We start from the raw sequence: 14,824 nt of genomic DNA on the forward strand, positions 1-14,824 counted from the left end.
CTAAAAAGTGTATTGAGCCCTTCCGGGTAAAATATTATATAGGAATAAGCTGTAGGAGGAAACACTTTGTAATAATTTATTTTGAGTTCACATTTTTATATTAAAATAGCAAATAAAAACAAATATATAATATTTTATTTTCTTCTTTGATATACATAATTAATTTTATAATTTATAATAATAAAAAACAAAATATTTTTACAAATTTCATGGTCTACAGACAAACATAATATCGTAGTACTTTTATATTTTTTTAATTTACATAAACTTAATGTATTTCCGGTGTGTATGTAAATAAAACTACTAGCACCCAGAAGTGAAGTATAATCTGAAATAACAATAAATAAATAAAATTAAATAATATTCGAAACAGTCTGAAAAACCAGATAGTATATAAAAGCACAAATGAGTAAAACAAATACATTAAGAGTATATTCAAATTTGATTTGTGCAGAAGCACAATTTTATGTGTACAGAATACATAATCACAATTAAATTATGTCAAGAAATGAGAATATGTATTAATATTAAATTTTTAATAAAAGCAAATTACAAACCATATATGAAATTATGAATATCCTTGCAATAGGGTTCCGCCTCAAGAAAATTCCAACTCGAACACTGAAGCTATCCAAAGTAGAATAGGCTTTTTTCACCCGACGAGACAAATTAGAGTCCCACGGATTTTCCTGCATCATGTGGGGCAATCTCGCCTTAGCTGAAATAGAAAAAACTAACATTTCACTAATACTTTCATGCAGTATTGATTGGCAATTGAACGAAAACCAAAAAAATTATTAAAATCACAGTTCTCCATTAAAGATGATATTATCCATGCCACAATTTAACATTAGAATTAACTTAGGACATGAATTTATGTACGTAATTATAATTATAGGCTAACAAGATCGCACACGTTTTACATGAAGAATTTTAACCCTCTTCCAAACATAGCAGCGTAGCGTAGTTGGGTAGACGCTCGACTGTGAAGCTGGCGTCGCGGGTTCGATTCCTGCCAATTGCAAATGAATTCAAGAAAGATTTATTTTCAATTGGTCTGGGTATTTGTGATGTATTTTTCACATTTACCTTCCCTATCCTTACTATCCTACCTGCAGATAAGCATCTAAAATAGACGCTTTGCGGGTTATTCCTTTAGTAAAAAAAAGTGTATTTGTTACATGGTTTAATACTGTAGTTTAATTCGCATTATTTTATATTAAAAATTATTTAATTTGTAACTTCTAAATTGTAGCTTAATGTACAGTATGATATATTTAGCCATTCCGGTGTACTACAAACAGAGAATGCTCATTGTAACATTTATTAGTTGGCAATTATTCTTTGAATAGGGATATTAAATACATATATTACAACTCATAATTCGTCACTGCACAACTAAATAAACTTTTTTTTTTGTGTACAATGCAACAAAGCATGCAAATATTATAAAATAATGCAATGGTAAACATTTCAAAGGTTTGTTATAAGTACACATACATATGTATATAATGTTTATACAGGGCTTAAACATATTTGTATCATTAAAATATAAATACGTAGGTGTCTAAATACTTACCATCATCTGTATCATTCACATGAATTATTCTAGGTTGATTATTCTTCATGCTGACAAGATCAGATCTGTATTTATTCTGAAAATAGATGTACAATAAAGACATAGTAGAATATGTTAACGCAATACTAAAGAATATAAAACACTAATTATTATTATACATAATGTGTTTGGAACATATTCCTTATTGGTAATTTGATATAAAATTAATCTAGCTTACTTCTGTTTTCTCTAACTGTAATCTCAAAGCATTTCTATCAGATGTGACACTTTCTAATGCGGCTTGTTTCGCTACAAGGGCTTGGGTGAGCAGTCGAAACCGTTCTTCACCTGATTCGGAAACATTCAAGTTACTCGTTCCTGGATTACTGTAAAAACACACAAAAATGCCAACAATCATGTCAAAAGTCACGAAAATATCAGGAGTCACTTGTTGCAAGTTTTTGAAGAATAAGAATCAATTTTGAAAAATACCTTAACAGATGTTCATTTTCTTTCGGCTGACTTTCGCGTAACTTTGCACGCAGAGAAGAAATTTGCTTCGCTGTTTCTTGTTGCATCGATTTTAATTCCTACAAGTCAAATAAAAATAAACTCAAAATCACAGACATAAAGAATTTACAACATTTTGAGTGTGTCCAAATACTTGTTCCCAAAATCTGGATTATCTCCAATTCATCTTTAATCAATTAATTTGTTCATCTCATCAATAGATGTCTCTAGTGAAGTTCTAGTGATTTCAATTATTTCAAATAAATACCACTATTTCTCAAAATCTACTGTGACACGTGTTTCGATGCATTCCGCATCATTTTGAAACCACCCTGTGAAGCTAATTCAAAATTTTAGAGTTGGGTCCTTGGGAAGTTGAAGGTTGAAGAGGGGGTAGTAACTGTTTCTTATTTTTATTTATTAATTTTATTTTCATTTTTATTTCTCGGGTTTTTTCATGGGATCAGTGGGAACAAAAACAAAAGGGGGGAGGCTTTAGTCATTGTCATATTGTTAAGTATGGGTTTATTGTTATTTATATTCTTATGAATTTCTATTGTTTCAAAATGTTGCAGTTTATGGCTTTTCATATTGATTATTTTTAGGATTTCTACGTTATTGTGGTTAAATTTGTGAACATTATCTATTAAATAGTTAGCGAATACCGAAAAATTATTATTTCTCAAACATAATTCATGTTCCCTGATTCTTGTTTTAAATTTTCTGGAAGTCATACCAATATACGAACTTCCACAGTCGCAATTTAATTTATATATGCCACTACTGTCTAATATATTTTCAGGATTACTTTGTGTTTTAAAAATTTTAGTTAAATTATTTTTTGTGTAAAATACAACTTACTTTGCTAAGACTGAAAACAGTGTGCTCTGCCATTTCTTTCGCGGCTTTTTCTTGGCGAAAGCCATCCTTAAGAGCAGATAGTTGTCTCTCTGTAGAAGTGGTTCTAATCTCTAGTCGTTCAATTTCTCCCGATTTCTTTTCGCATTCAGCTTGGTATTTCGATGATTCTGTAGCCAAGTCATCCCGTTCCAATCTGTTTGAAAAATACGTATGACTAGGCTGTAGAATATTGCATCCTTAGGTCATTACTGCTACTGTATGTCACGCACATTTGTATGTCTATGATTCATTGAAATTTGTAATACGGTGGTATCCAGCATCAAACCTCAATTTGATGAGAATAGGTTATACAGATATTCAGATTAAAATAAAATATGGCAGAATAACATAATAAAAATAAATGCATATTCTATTTTCTTCCAATTCTTATAATAAAAAAATGGTGCATGGGCCATTGCACCCCATCGATGCAGTGTTGTTTGATCCTTGATTACATGAAGGTGATGTGATCATTACTGCGTTTCAAGTACCAGCCCAGGGTAATATTAAATAAATATGAGTGAAAAAGCACTTGATTTATTTGCACGGGTAAAAGCATGTAAAGATTTTACCCATGATTTTTTTCAAATATGCCACTGACAGTACAATTTTTTTTTATTCTCAATATCAATATTCTCATAATCTTTAAAGTATTTACTTTGTGGTAAGTCATTTTTACTTATTATTTTTTTTTTACAAAAATGTTAATAACATTAGTACTATATATTATATAGTATTATAACCACTCACTGACATTTTTATGTCTACCGGTTTTGAGACATACCCGTCTCTTCGTCAGGACAATCACTACCACAGCATGCAAACAGTTTTTGTCCTAACGAAGATACGGGTACATCTCGAAACCGGTAGACATAAAAATCTCGGTGAGTGGTTATACTAATATTTTTTTTTAAGAAACATTACGTTTTACATTTTTGTAAAAAAAAAGATTTTTTTTTATAATATAATGTAACTTACTTAAGTTGACTTATTTGAGAATTCAGGGTACTGACTAAATCGTCCGCAACATTTTCACTTTTACTGCCTCCCAACTCTTCAATAATCTTCTCCTTCATCAGGAGAGTGCTGTTGGCTCTTATTTTATAGTTTTTCCATTCCGATTGTAGATCCACCATTTCATTTTTCACCTTCTCCAATTTCTCTTCCAAGTCCCTACACTTGCTTTCTTTTTCTTTTAAATCATTTTCTAGTTCTGTTTTTGTGGAAACACTGGATATTTCAGACAGCTCGAGGCTTTTCACCCTGAAATAAAATGAAAGATGCATTAAATAAAGCCTTTATAGGAAAATTGTCAGATTTTTTTTTTAATTCAATATCCCGTACTTTATCATATTACTGAAAAACTTTTTTAACAAGTTGACTGCCACGGCAATTTTCTGAATTCTTGTCTAAAAAGCCAATTTCATTTTATAAAAAAAACTGTAATTATAGTACATGATTATATTTTCTGTTCATTTATTAATAAGTTTTCTGTTCATGTAAGCCAGCATTGATTTTTTGTTCTCTTCCCAGAAGCCATCTATCCATATAAGCACTGATTTACTAGGAATTTTATCATAACTGCACAAATATGGCAGGTAACCACAGTACGAGATAACTCGCAGTCAGCGTCATAGAAAAGAACGCAATCTACGAGTTATCTTGTAGTTGGCAGCCGACGTGTTAAAGATGTATTTTTTAATGCGTAAACTTTTATGATTGGTTTAAATTTACGGCGGATTAACATAAAATACACTTAATATTAATAGAAAAATAGTAAAAAAAAAAACAATTTTTAATATTTTTCAAGATATTAGGTCATTTCTGCCACTTAACACACTTAGGATGGGTGTTTTTTACGCCTGCGGATTGTTGGAGATGGAAATTGATAATTATGTACATATAGTTAATGCCTTAACAAAAAGATTGGTAGATAATATTCATATAAAAATATTAAATATGTAATTCCTTTATTTCTGACATGGAAAGGAGGCTGGCACAGAAGGTAAAAATACCCTTCCCATCCTTAAGTATCTTACCGCAATATATTTTAAACAATTATCATACCACCAAATTTAGACAAAATAAATAAAAGAAGTTGAATTGCACATACTTCTCAAGCAGATCACTTTTTTCCTGTTCAAGAGTATGAATGGTGTCTTCTAAATCATTTGTGTCATCTTCTGACATACGTTTTATATTAGTTTGCATATCAAAAATCTTTGCCCTTAAATGTTCATTTTCCTTAACGGCTATTGCGTGCGTTTTTTCTAACTGATCCAATCTTACCGATTTACTTTCAGAATCTGGAAAAAAATATATTAATGGTAAACAGATGAAAAGATTAATAAAAACAGAGTGCCACTCCGAACAATTATGAATAAACGAGAAACATGGTACTTATAGATTCAATTCAAACCCTCGTACGTACCCGATGGTGCATAGGGCACTGAATTAAATAAACGCAGTACTATCTTGATGGTTAACATATTAAAGAAAGGTGATCGGCCCTCCGCTTCAAGTACCAGTCTAGGGTAGTATTGGATAAATATAAGAGTGAAAAGATCACTTATGTTTCTTTGACTCCCCCTAAGAATCGAACCGGGGACCTCCAGAACGGTAGCTAAGCGTGCTGACCATTAATTACACTATGAAGGCGGACATAGAAGAAGAGTATATTGAAATATAACTCTTCAGGTGAATGTATGGAAAATCAATTTACAATAGGAAAAAACCATGAAGAAATGTAACAACATTTTGAGTGTGTCCAAATACTTGTTCAAAAATCTGGATTATCTCCAATTTTAGGAGTATATCTCACCAATAGATGTCTCTAGTGAAGTTCTAGTGATTCAAGAACAATGTTTCAAAATGGGTTCATATATATAGAACTTCCAAGAATTTGAGTAGTGTGGTTGTCAATAATGGGTAGAATTGGTGAATATTACACAAGTGTAAAGTGATCACTTAAACTAGCCTATGACGGTCGTCAGCCCCGTAAATGCCCGGACTTCCATATTCTTCTTCATCCATGTTGAGATGTCAAAAAACAATAAGAAAAATAACTCCTATAATTGGAGGTAATACATATTTGTGAACAAGTATTTGGACACACTCAAAATGTTGTGAAAATAATAGCGATCAGACCTTTTTCGGCATTTTTTGCTTTGGCAATAAGCAAGGAAACCTCATTATTGACTACGGATATTTCATTCCGCAGCATTTCATTCTCAACATTTACATAGTGGTCTGAATTATTGGAGGCAACCGATGCATTTCCATCCTCGCCGAAATGGAGTCCATGATCCGATACGACGCTGGAGGTTTCTATTACGGAATCCGATTCCAAAGACAGTACAACAGGATCATCTGGGAATAAAATCAAATCAATTTATTTATATTCAGTCCTCATTTTAGTAAAAATATGTACATATTGATAAAGTTTTTTTTTTTAACTAATCAAATACAAAATGGCCGAATGATGTGATTTATTTCAGATTCCGCCTCTATTATCTATTTATGAATGGCCCTTTTAATTTGTGTCTTTTTTAATTTTGTGAATTATGGAAGCAGAAGACACTCTTTTATAAACTAACCACTGAGCCGCTTCTCCCCAGGGGTAGGCAGAAAGAATAGAATGCTACACAAATCTATCATTGCAAACAATCTTCGCTTGTTCCAAATTCATGCTCCTCATACATACCCGCCGATTATTGTGACTTCTAACCCGACCATTTCCAAGTATTTTAAATACTTGATCATGCCAAGTTTTCCTCGGTCTTCCTCTGTTTCTATTACTAAATACATTCGTATTTTAAATTTATTTTACTGTTCTATTTCCACTCATTTGATACATAGGCCCAAACCATTCAATACACCTTTCTTTATTTTATTGGTAGTATTTTTTTATAAATAGTAATTAAATTAATGTTTAAAAAATCACATGATTTTCTGATTAAAATCTCTAAAGAAATAATATAAGAAATTGAACTCTTTAATTGAACATTTAAATTGCCTTCAAGATGGTTGAATCATAATTATGTCTGGGTTGACATTTTGTCCGCCTCCGTAGTGTAATGGTCAGCGCGCTGGGCTACCGTTCTGGAGGTCCCGGGTTCGATTCCCAGAGGGGGGTCTAATAAATATAAATGAGTTTTTCACTCTAATATTTATTCCATACTACCCTGGACTGGTACCTGAAGCGGAGGGCTGATCACCTTCCCTTCGTGTGTTAACGATCAAGATAACACTGCATTCATATGATGCAGTGACCTTTGCACCGTTGGGGTGCGGATAAGGGTTCGAAAAAAATGAAAATGACATCATAACTAGAAGGTGGAGCTTACACTCTACTTCTACTCTAGCTTGTGATCCCTATTCCACATGTATATTACTTGGAATAATACACACTAGTTAGCAGTAGTAATTAACTTACATGTCCCACTGAGAGTGATAGGGACTTTGAAAGCATAAGTAATAAAAAAAAATATCGTTGTCCGTGAAAAACTTTCCATGATTGATTTAACCAGTCCGGGAGTATAGACGTAAATGAACGTCAGTGCGAATTTTCTTTAAAGGAGTATGGACGTTAATGAACGTTGAAGTCCGTCTGTCAGTTAGTATGATGTAACTTGTATAGCAATGAAATCTGTGAATATTTGTGTGTAATTTTGTCATACTTGAAAAATATTTCGAAAAGGTGTTTTTTTTAAAAAACACCTTTTCGAAATCGTAACATAATTTCTATCCTCATAATTCATCATTTTAATGAAAAAATAAATAAATTCATGTAAAATGAACCCACTCCCCAGAGAAAGTCGGACATCAATTTTTGTACTCCCGGAAATGTTAATATCAATAAAAGATTCAAAACAGAAAAGTTTTTTTTTGTAATGGATGGCTCAGAATGGAAACCAAGAGTTTCTATACCAGACCTGGAAATACGGCGGGAGCTTTCGAAGAACATGGAGTAAAAATTAAGAGGAACATCTTTGATATTTTAAATCTTTGATATAAGTAGGTACACGTTAATAATTATTACGAAATAGAATAAAATAATTTCATATGCACCTTTTTTCGGTGGAAACTCGAGGCCATTCCGTGGTTCACTTTTGATAGTGTTGGTAAAATTTCCGTCCGATCTGGACTGTCGCAAACTCGGTGAAGGTTTGAAATCTAGATTTTTCTGCGAAGATGTTTCACTGCTGTCAATATTTTTGTTTCTGTTATTTCTTATTTTCTTCCCCTTTAAAATGTTCTGTTTAGGAGAATGATTAACTTCGGGTATTGAATTAAATGATGGTGTATAATGTGTGTCATCATTACTTGTTTTGTTCTCTGGACCAGATGAAAAGTTGGAGTGCAGTTTTCTTTCCGTTTCTTGCAGTACTATTGCTGCATTTTGGTCTATTTTATTCAACAAATTTTCCGCCTTATCGGCTAAGTCGCTAAACCATGACATACTAAAAGAAAATTTGAACAAGTAAATTATAAAATTAATAGTTGTTTACAATATATATTAGCATAAAATCAAGGTAAAACGTCGAAAGAAATCGCTTTACAACTGAAAAGTGGATACATAATCCAATTTCATACTTACTTCGAAAAGTTTTATGATCACAGCACGAGAATCGTTGTATTTATTTTATTCTATTTATTTTTTTTTAGTTCAAAGGTACTTAATAGTCAAGTAATTTTCACATAACAATTAAAACAAACTTTTGTCAAAGACATTATGATTGAGAAATAAATGTGAAGGCATTATAATTAATATAATCACAAACACTTTGCAAAACATTCACATTAAAATCATGTACGTGGAAACTATTTCTGCAATAGTACATCCTACCAAATTCTCTCCCTGTCAAGTCAAATGTCAAAATAATTTATAAAAAAAATAACATGCAGTGAAGTTGGTCTTAACAGTGTAGCCAACAATCAGACATTTTGTTTTATTGTCTTTCTTTATTACCGACGGGTACCTCGCTCGGTCTGTGTGTCGCTAGATGGCAGTAATATATTCAATGCAAGTTCTTTTTCGGAGCGGTATGATAGGATTTTTTAATATCCTTTTATCCATTATCCGTAACTTATGAGATATTTAAAATATCCTTTTTTGCTGAAATAAAAGTTTCTATTTTTTTAAGCAGTTAAATTATTATAAGAAACCTAAAATCTAAATATAATAGGAAATTTTAAACAATCTCAATACAGCAATCGATGACTTTGAAGAAACATGCATACGAACTCTTTTTAAAATTAAGTATTTTTAAAAGTATTTTACATTTCATATTATTTTCAATTATTTTATAACCTGAGTAGCATTTTCAGGATATTTTGTGTTAAACTGATACTGCACATTTCATATCCGTAAAGTAAATAATATAATTTTTGTATTGTAATTATTGTAGATGTTTGTATTGTTATTTAGTTTTTGTATTGTTGTTTACTATTTAATAATCCTTGTTAGGGTTATTAGTTATTTCTGTTAAAACTTATTTCTATTTAAAGTTATATAATAACGAATAAAATATAGTGAAAAAAACTACAACCTAGGTTATATGGTTAATAATTATTAAAGAAAAATATTTAAAAAAAATATATTAATTCCTTTTCTTTCAATAACTCTTTTCTTTTTAAAACTATATATTTATTTCAAAGAATAACTTTTAAAAAATAACAAAAACGGTATTTTAAGAATAAAAAACAGATACATCAAATGTTACCTGGGTTTAGAGAAAATTGAGTTGGGCCTTAACACTTCCTAGATCTATTTCGGTGTCCTATGCATCGTGGGAATAACAGTTAAAAGAATAGTGTTTACTTTATATTCTTCATGAAATACCAAAATGTGAGTTGGAGTAGGTATTTTACAATATATACAAGATACAAGTGTAAAAATTAAATAAAATAATTTCATTGTGTTTATTTACTTTATTCAGATAAAGATTACAATATACTTTATAACAATAAAACTAGGGCTATATTAAATTGGCTGAACATGTCTCATGTGTATAGATTACACCGAATTCATGCCAATGTTAATTGCGGAAAATCGTTAAAAATGCATCATGGATGCAACATGTAAGTCCAAATATTTTTTTTACTTTTTTTACGAGCAAGTGCTGTGCACAGTTAAATTTCTAGCGAACCTACCCTAGAACAGTGTTCCGCAAACTTTTTCTGTTCAAAGTACACCTGCCAAATCAAGAAATTTTAGAGGTACACCAAAGAAAAAAATGAAGCTTATTTAATATTGATTTATTATTAAAATTGTGAGCCTGCTTAACTGAGCACAGGCAATCAAAATTTCTAAGTTGTAAATGTTATCTTCACAAAACTAGACTTTTCCGACTTAGTTGGTGTTCCGCGGAACATCAACTAATCACCACCCACGGTACACCTGTGTGCCGCGGCACACACTTTGCGGAACACTGCCCTAAAAAGTCTTGTTTTTCAGAAGGTGCCATGCAAGGAAAAATATTTATCTGGCGCTACTACGAAACCACCCAAAAGAAACTAAGAAACTATCCATTAGACTATTTTACGTATTACGTAAATACATACTTATGTACATTATATGAATGTATCATGTTTCCTTTACAAACTTAAAGTATGTCATATTTTAATAGTGCGTATCTTGATATGAATACTAATTAAACATATCTTGGTGATTATTTGAGTAAGTTATTTTGCACTATTTAATTGAGCAAATAATAATGTTTATAAATCTACCCAACAACTAGATAAGGTATAATAATCATACAATTTATGCAACAATCCCAAGAATTGTTTTGTTACAAAGATTGTCTGAAAACAAAATTGCTATGTAAATCTTATCTGGGAAGTTGATGTAGTCGTCGTAAATATATACTTACATATTTTTTTAAATGAACTAAGAACATAAACACTCAGTATTTGCACATTTTTGTAGCAAAAAATTGAATGACGTGGTTTCCAAAGAAAGTAATATGATTATTATGGGGTGATGCCCCCTGGAGACGTTGAAGAGAGATTGGTCAATGTTTAAGCTTGAGTTTAATTTTTTTTATTTAATTTCTGATGGGAAATTTTACCGTCGGCAAATCATTATTAAGACGCTGGATCAAATAAAATGTTTGGGATAAGTGTACCTACACAGTCGTATTTGAATATTAGCAATAACTCAATTATCAACTAATGTCGTATTAATATAAAGAGTTTATGCAAATCAAAAATTTACAAGGAAATTGTGGTAAAACTACAAAATAAAAAGCGTAACTGCATACATATTTTTCTAAAAAAGCAAACTGTTTTACTATAAAATAAAGCTATAGAATCTCAAAGATTGCATTCACAATTAAAGAATGAATAACCTAACACAACGAGATCTGGTGATCGTGAAATGACTTATCTTAAATTTGTGAGTAAAAAAATATATAGAAGAATGAAGATCACATTTAAGATGTTTTATTCATCGGAATCGTCCATTATTTTAATGTTGAAGGAAGAGCTCGGTTTGGGATTATCAGCCTCTTGGTTCGGGATCAATTTACGATTTTCTAGTTTCGTTTCAGGATCTGGTTTTGGGACCATCGCAGCATTATTTGCGCTGGAACAAGGAAGTCGATTTTCCGGGAACAACGCCCTATTTTCTGGGTCGTTCCACACAGATTGGACAAACTTGGTCGTCTCGGCTCGCAAGGCTTGCATCTTGAGCTGGATCATTTGGTTTCTCTGCATAAGCTCGACAGTTTTCACGGCGATCTCGTTCAGTCTTTGCCTCTTGGCCTTTGTTACAGGATCCATCGGTTTGGGGGGGAGCAGGTTAAAAAAGGGTTGGGAGTGGATTCTTGCGACGATGGAAGCGAGCGACATCATGGCATGGATATCCTCGGCATGAACTGGCGGCGGTGTGAGAAGGGGGCGACCCTTGGAATCCACTGATGGTAATGGCGCCTCAGGGTTTTCAGATAAAACAGCAGCCTCGTAATAACGTTCAAGAATATGAACTCGAAAACGAAGCAGGTTTAGACGACGCAAGCGTTGGGAAGCTGACGCTCCTGATATAAACATAAAACGAAAACATTGATATATTTGAAAAAAAAAATGGCTATAGGGTGGGGCATAATAATCCCAAAAAACATATTACCTAACTGGCATAACCGACATTTTGGCGGAAGAGGGTCAATCAAAAATGATAATTTTTCTTGAAAATATTGCATTTTTATTTTTTTTAGTTTCACTTCATAAATACCATTATTTTCTATTTACTATTTCCACTAGAAATAGTGATATCTCCAAGTAAAACGTAAATTGAAAATGGATAGATTTTACCACAAAGTGACTGCTGAATCAATTAAAGAAACGAATGTAATTTTGTTTAACAATAATAGTAATAGATTTAAACAAACGCCAAAAGAACCTAAAAGAATTCAATTTTAAACCGAAAAATAAAATCGGGTAATAAAATTTTTCATAATACACAGATATGTTTTATTTTGAGAAGAAGAAATTTTTGCTCAATTTGTTTTATATAATAACATATATTTATGTTTTGTATGCATTATAGACAGGAACCGAAGTTAATTTTTGCTTAGTGCAGTTGATTAAGTGTCTAACTCACTTTTAGCTAAACAAATAAATTTATTAATTAATAAATTGATTGATTTTGCGTTTACTTTGTAGAACTCCATCATTCATATTTAAAATATGAAAATCAAAGACATAAAATAGACCCTCGACCCTAAAAATTACTGTTTGATTTTAATATTTAAAATAAAGATATTAATAATAAAATAAATCCGAATATATACCTTTCGCCAGCCGAAGAGAACGATCTTCGCACATTTTTTTTTAAATGTGAAATTAAGTTTTTTTCTTTTAATTTGTTTTTTTTTCAAGGCAAGTCGCCGGCGTCCACTGCGCCCCGGCGGTTGATCAACTTTGGCGGAAAACGAAGCTGCGGTCGCGAAAGTCAACTGTGTGACCTCGGGATGTTTGTGTCATAAAACACGACGTCATGAGGTTGGGATAGGGCAGTTCAAAAGAGACAGAAGCATCAATCTGACTCTTTCTCTCCTGCAGATCTGAAACGCGCGTGATCGTTCGTTTTCAGATCAACGCTCGCGGGCAAATGCTATCTTAAAACCATCACGCCACTTCCGCAGGAGTAGGCAAAGAGAATAGAACACCACAACAATCTGTCTTTGCGCACAATATTCATGCACCTCCTAATACATTTTCATTCAAACCCTCATCCGCAACCGATGGTGCATATGGCACTGCATCATATAAACGCAGTGTTATCTTGATCGTTAACATATGAAAAAAAGGTAATCAGCCCTCCGCTGCAGGTACCAGTCCAGGGTAATATTGAACAAATATTGGAGTGAAAGAAATCAATTATATTATACATACCCGCCGATTTTTTATACTCCTGACCTGACCGCTTTCCAGTATATGATCATGCCAAGTTTTCCTCCGACCTCTTTTGCTTCTATTACCAACCGCATTCGCCTCAGTTGTAAAAATATAATAATAATACTCGTATGATAAATACGAGTGCAATATATTATACAGTGGATTCATATATTGCAAACAAATAAAAGAGTTTCTGATAAATAAAAGCTTTCTAAATCCAATCTTTGATTTGTTGGCTGTTTTTCTCCGTCTTCCTATGCTCCTTTTTTCAACTACATTTGCTTCAAAAATTCATTTTACCATTCTTTCCTCACTCATTCGTTCCACATGTCCAAACCATCTCAACACACAATTTTATCGATAATGCTTATCTCAGCCTAGCATTCTTTGATTATTTCACCATTCGAACATCTTTCATACATCGTTTTACCGCGCATTTTCCGAGGGATAGCATTTCGTCTGCATTCAGTCCACTTTCATCCTTCTTTTGCCAAATACATGCTTCACTTCCATGCATTAGGGTTGAAAGTAAGACTCCGTTGTGTACTGCCAGTTTAGTTTTCGGCGTTTTTGTGCACCATTCACCCTGTTCCCAGCATTCATTATCCATTCTGTATCTTTATCAATCTTTCCATACATTGAAAATAGCTTTCTTTGTTATGATTTAAGCTATTTAGCCTATTTAGACTGAAGCACCAATTCATAAACAATGAATTTATATCATATGTGTATAAAACTGTGTATGTGTTATCATCCGTAGGGACGTGTCACACTTATCGACAAAGTATAGAATGGTCCTGTAATTATAAAATCGAATGCACTATCCTTAAGTCCACAGAAAACTTGGGATATGAAATATGTAGACTGAAATTAAAATAGGATAATTTCATTAATTCATTCGGCTGTCACTTTGTGGTAATACCTATCCACTGAACTGAAAAAATACTTTATGGAAGGATTTCATATTTGTGTAAGTGATTAATATTATTTTCTCATTTGTTTCCTTTAAACATGCTTCTTACCTTATGTTTTTTTTTATATGTCTATACCCCGTTTTTGTTTTATATTTTACATTTTGCCCCCTTTAGGTTTTGTTTACTTTAAAAAAAAACTTTCTTATTTGTGTTTTAGTCTTGTTTATTTTTTACTTTTGTTCTGACTATGTTTTTTTTACTGTATTCCCCTATTGGATTATTATTTTATGAGAGAGTATTGCGAAATAATACATATTATATCATAAGTCAAAGTGGAAAGTTGTTGAAGCGGCGTATGAAGAAGACTTATATCCTGATCTGAAAACAGATTGGTTTTACTGAAGCACTAAGTCACGGTTCAGAGTGACATAGTGTATTTATTTATTTAATTTCAAAGTATGTAAGCCTCTTTGGTTCATATTACATATTCGTTACATAACATACAATGAAACAAAAAACATTATTGGAAATGATATCACAA

At 32.0% G+C, this 14,824-nt stretch overlaps 2 protein-coding genes across 3 annotated transcripts; both read right to left on the reverse strand.

The window, feature by feature from the left end:
- Positions 1-139: 139 nt before the first annotated feature.
- Positions 140-8,845, reverse strand: Golgin84 (golgin A5). 2 transcript variants are annotated; one of them, XM_088262092.1, is made up of 11 exons: positions 8,568-8,845; positions 8,039-8,430; positions 6,116-6,337; positions 5,082-5,274; positions 3,947-4,231; positions 2,930-3,122; positions 2,051-2,148; positions 1,797-1,944; positions 1,580-1,655; positions 558-718; positions 140-328 (listed from the first exon to the last, which is right to left on the reverse strand). In XM_088262092.1, exons 2-11 carry the CDS (start codon positions 8,427-8,429, stop codon positions 269-271), a joined length of 1,827 nt encoding a protein of 608 aa, XP_088118218.1. In that variant the 5' UTR covers position 8,430; positions 8,568-8,845; the 3' UTR covers positions 140-268. The 2 variants fall into 2 exon arrangements, with proteins under 2 accessions (XP_088118218.1, XP_088118217.1); XM_088262091.1 differs by having other exon boundaries at positions 558-733.
- A 1,439-nt stretch (positions 8,846-10,284) lies between these two features.
- Cipc (Clock interacting protein circadian) lies at positions 10,285-12,904 on the reverse strand. The gene is made up of 2 exons (XM_088262131.1): positions 12,763-12,904; positions 10,285-12,009 (listed from the first exon to the last, which is right to left on the reverse strand). Exons 1-2 carry the CDS (start codon positions 12,794-12,796, stop codon positions 11,417-11,419), a joined length of 627 nt encoding a protein of 208 aa, XP_088118257.1. The 5' UTR covers positions 12,797-12,904; the 3' UTR covers positions 10,285-11,416.
- Between the last annotated feature and the right edge of the window lie 1,920 nt (positions 12,905-14,824).

The sequence above is a fragment of the Brachycentrus maculatus genome, unplaced genomic scaffold, assembly GCF_059751285.1.
Source record: "Brachycentrus maculatus isolate JH-2025_06_01 unplaced genomic scaffold, ASM5975128v1 h1tg000173l, whole genome shotgun sequence".
NCBI classification, from domain to species: Eukaryota; Metazoa; Arthropoda; class Insecta; order Trichoptera; family Brachycentridae; genus Brachycentrus; species Brachycentrus maculatus.

Excerpts from the sequence above, each read along its gene's own strand:
- Golgin84 (XM_088262091.1), bottom strand. The coding sequence starts at position 8,429 with ATGTCATGGTTTAGCGACTTAGCCGATAAGGCGGAAAATTTGTTGAAT. Across the intron at positions 5,275-6,115 it reads AGCAAAAAATGCCGAAAAAG|ATTCTGAAAGTAAATCGGTA; the intron begins GTCTGATCGCTA and ends ATTTTTTTCCAG. Across the intron at positions 3,123-3,946 it reads TCTCAAATAAGTCAACTTAA|ATTGGAACGGGATGACTTGG; the intron begins GTAAGTTACATT and ends TTTTTCAAACAG.
- Cipc (XM_088262131.1), bottom strand. The coding sequence starts at position 12,796 with ATGTGCGAAGATCGTTCTCTTCGGCTGGCGAAAG. Across the intron at positions 12,010-12,762 it reads TTCTCTTCGGCTGGCGAAAG|GAGCGTCAGCTTCCCAACGC; the intron begins GTATATATTCGG and ends TGTTTATATCAG.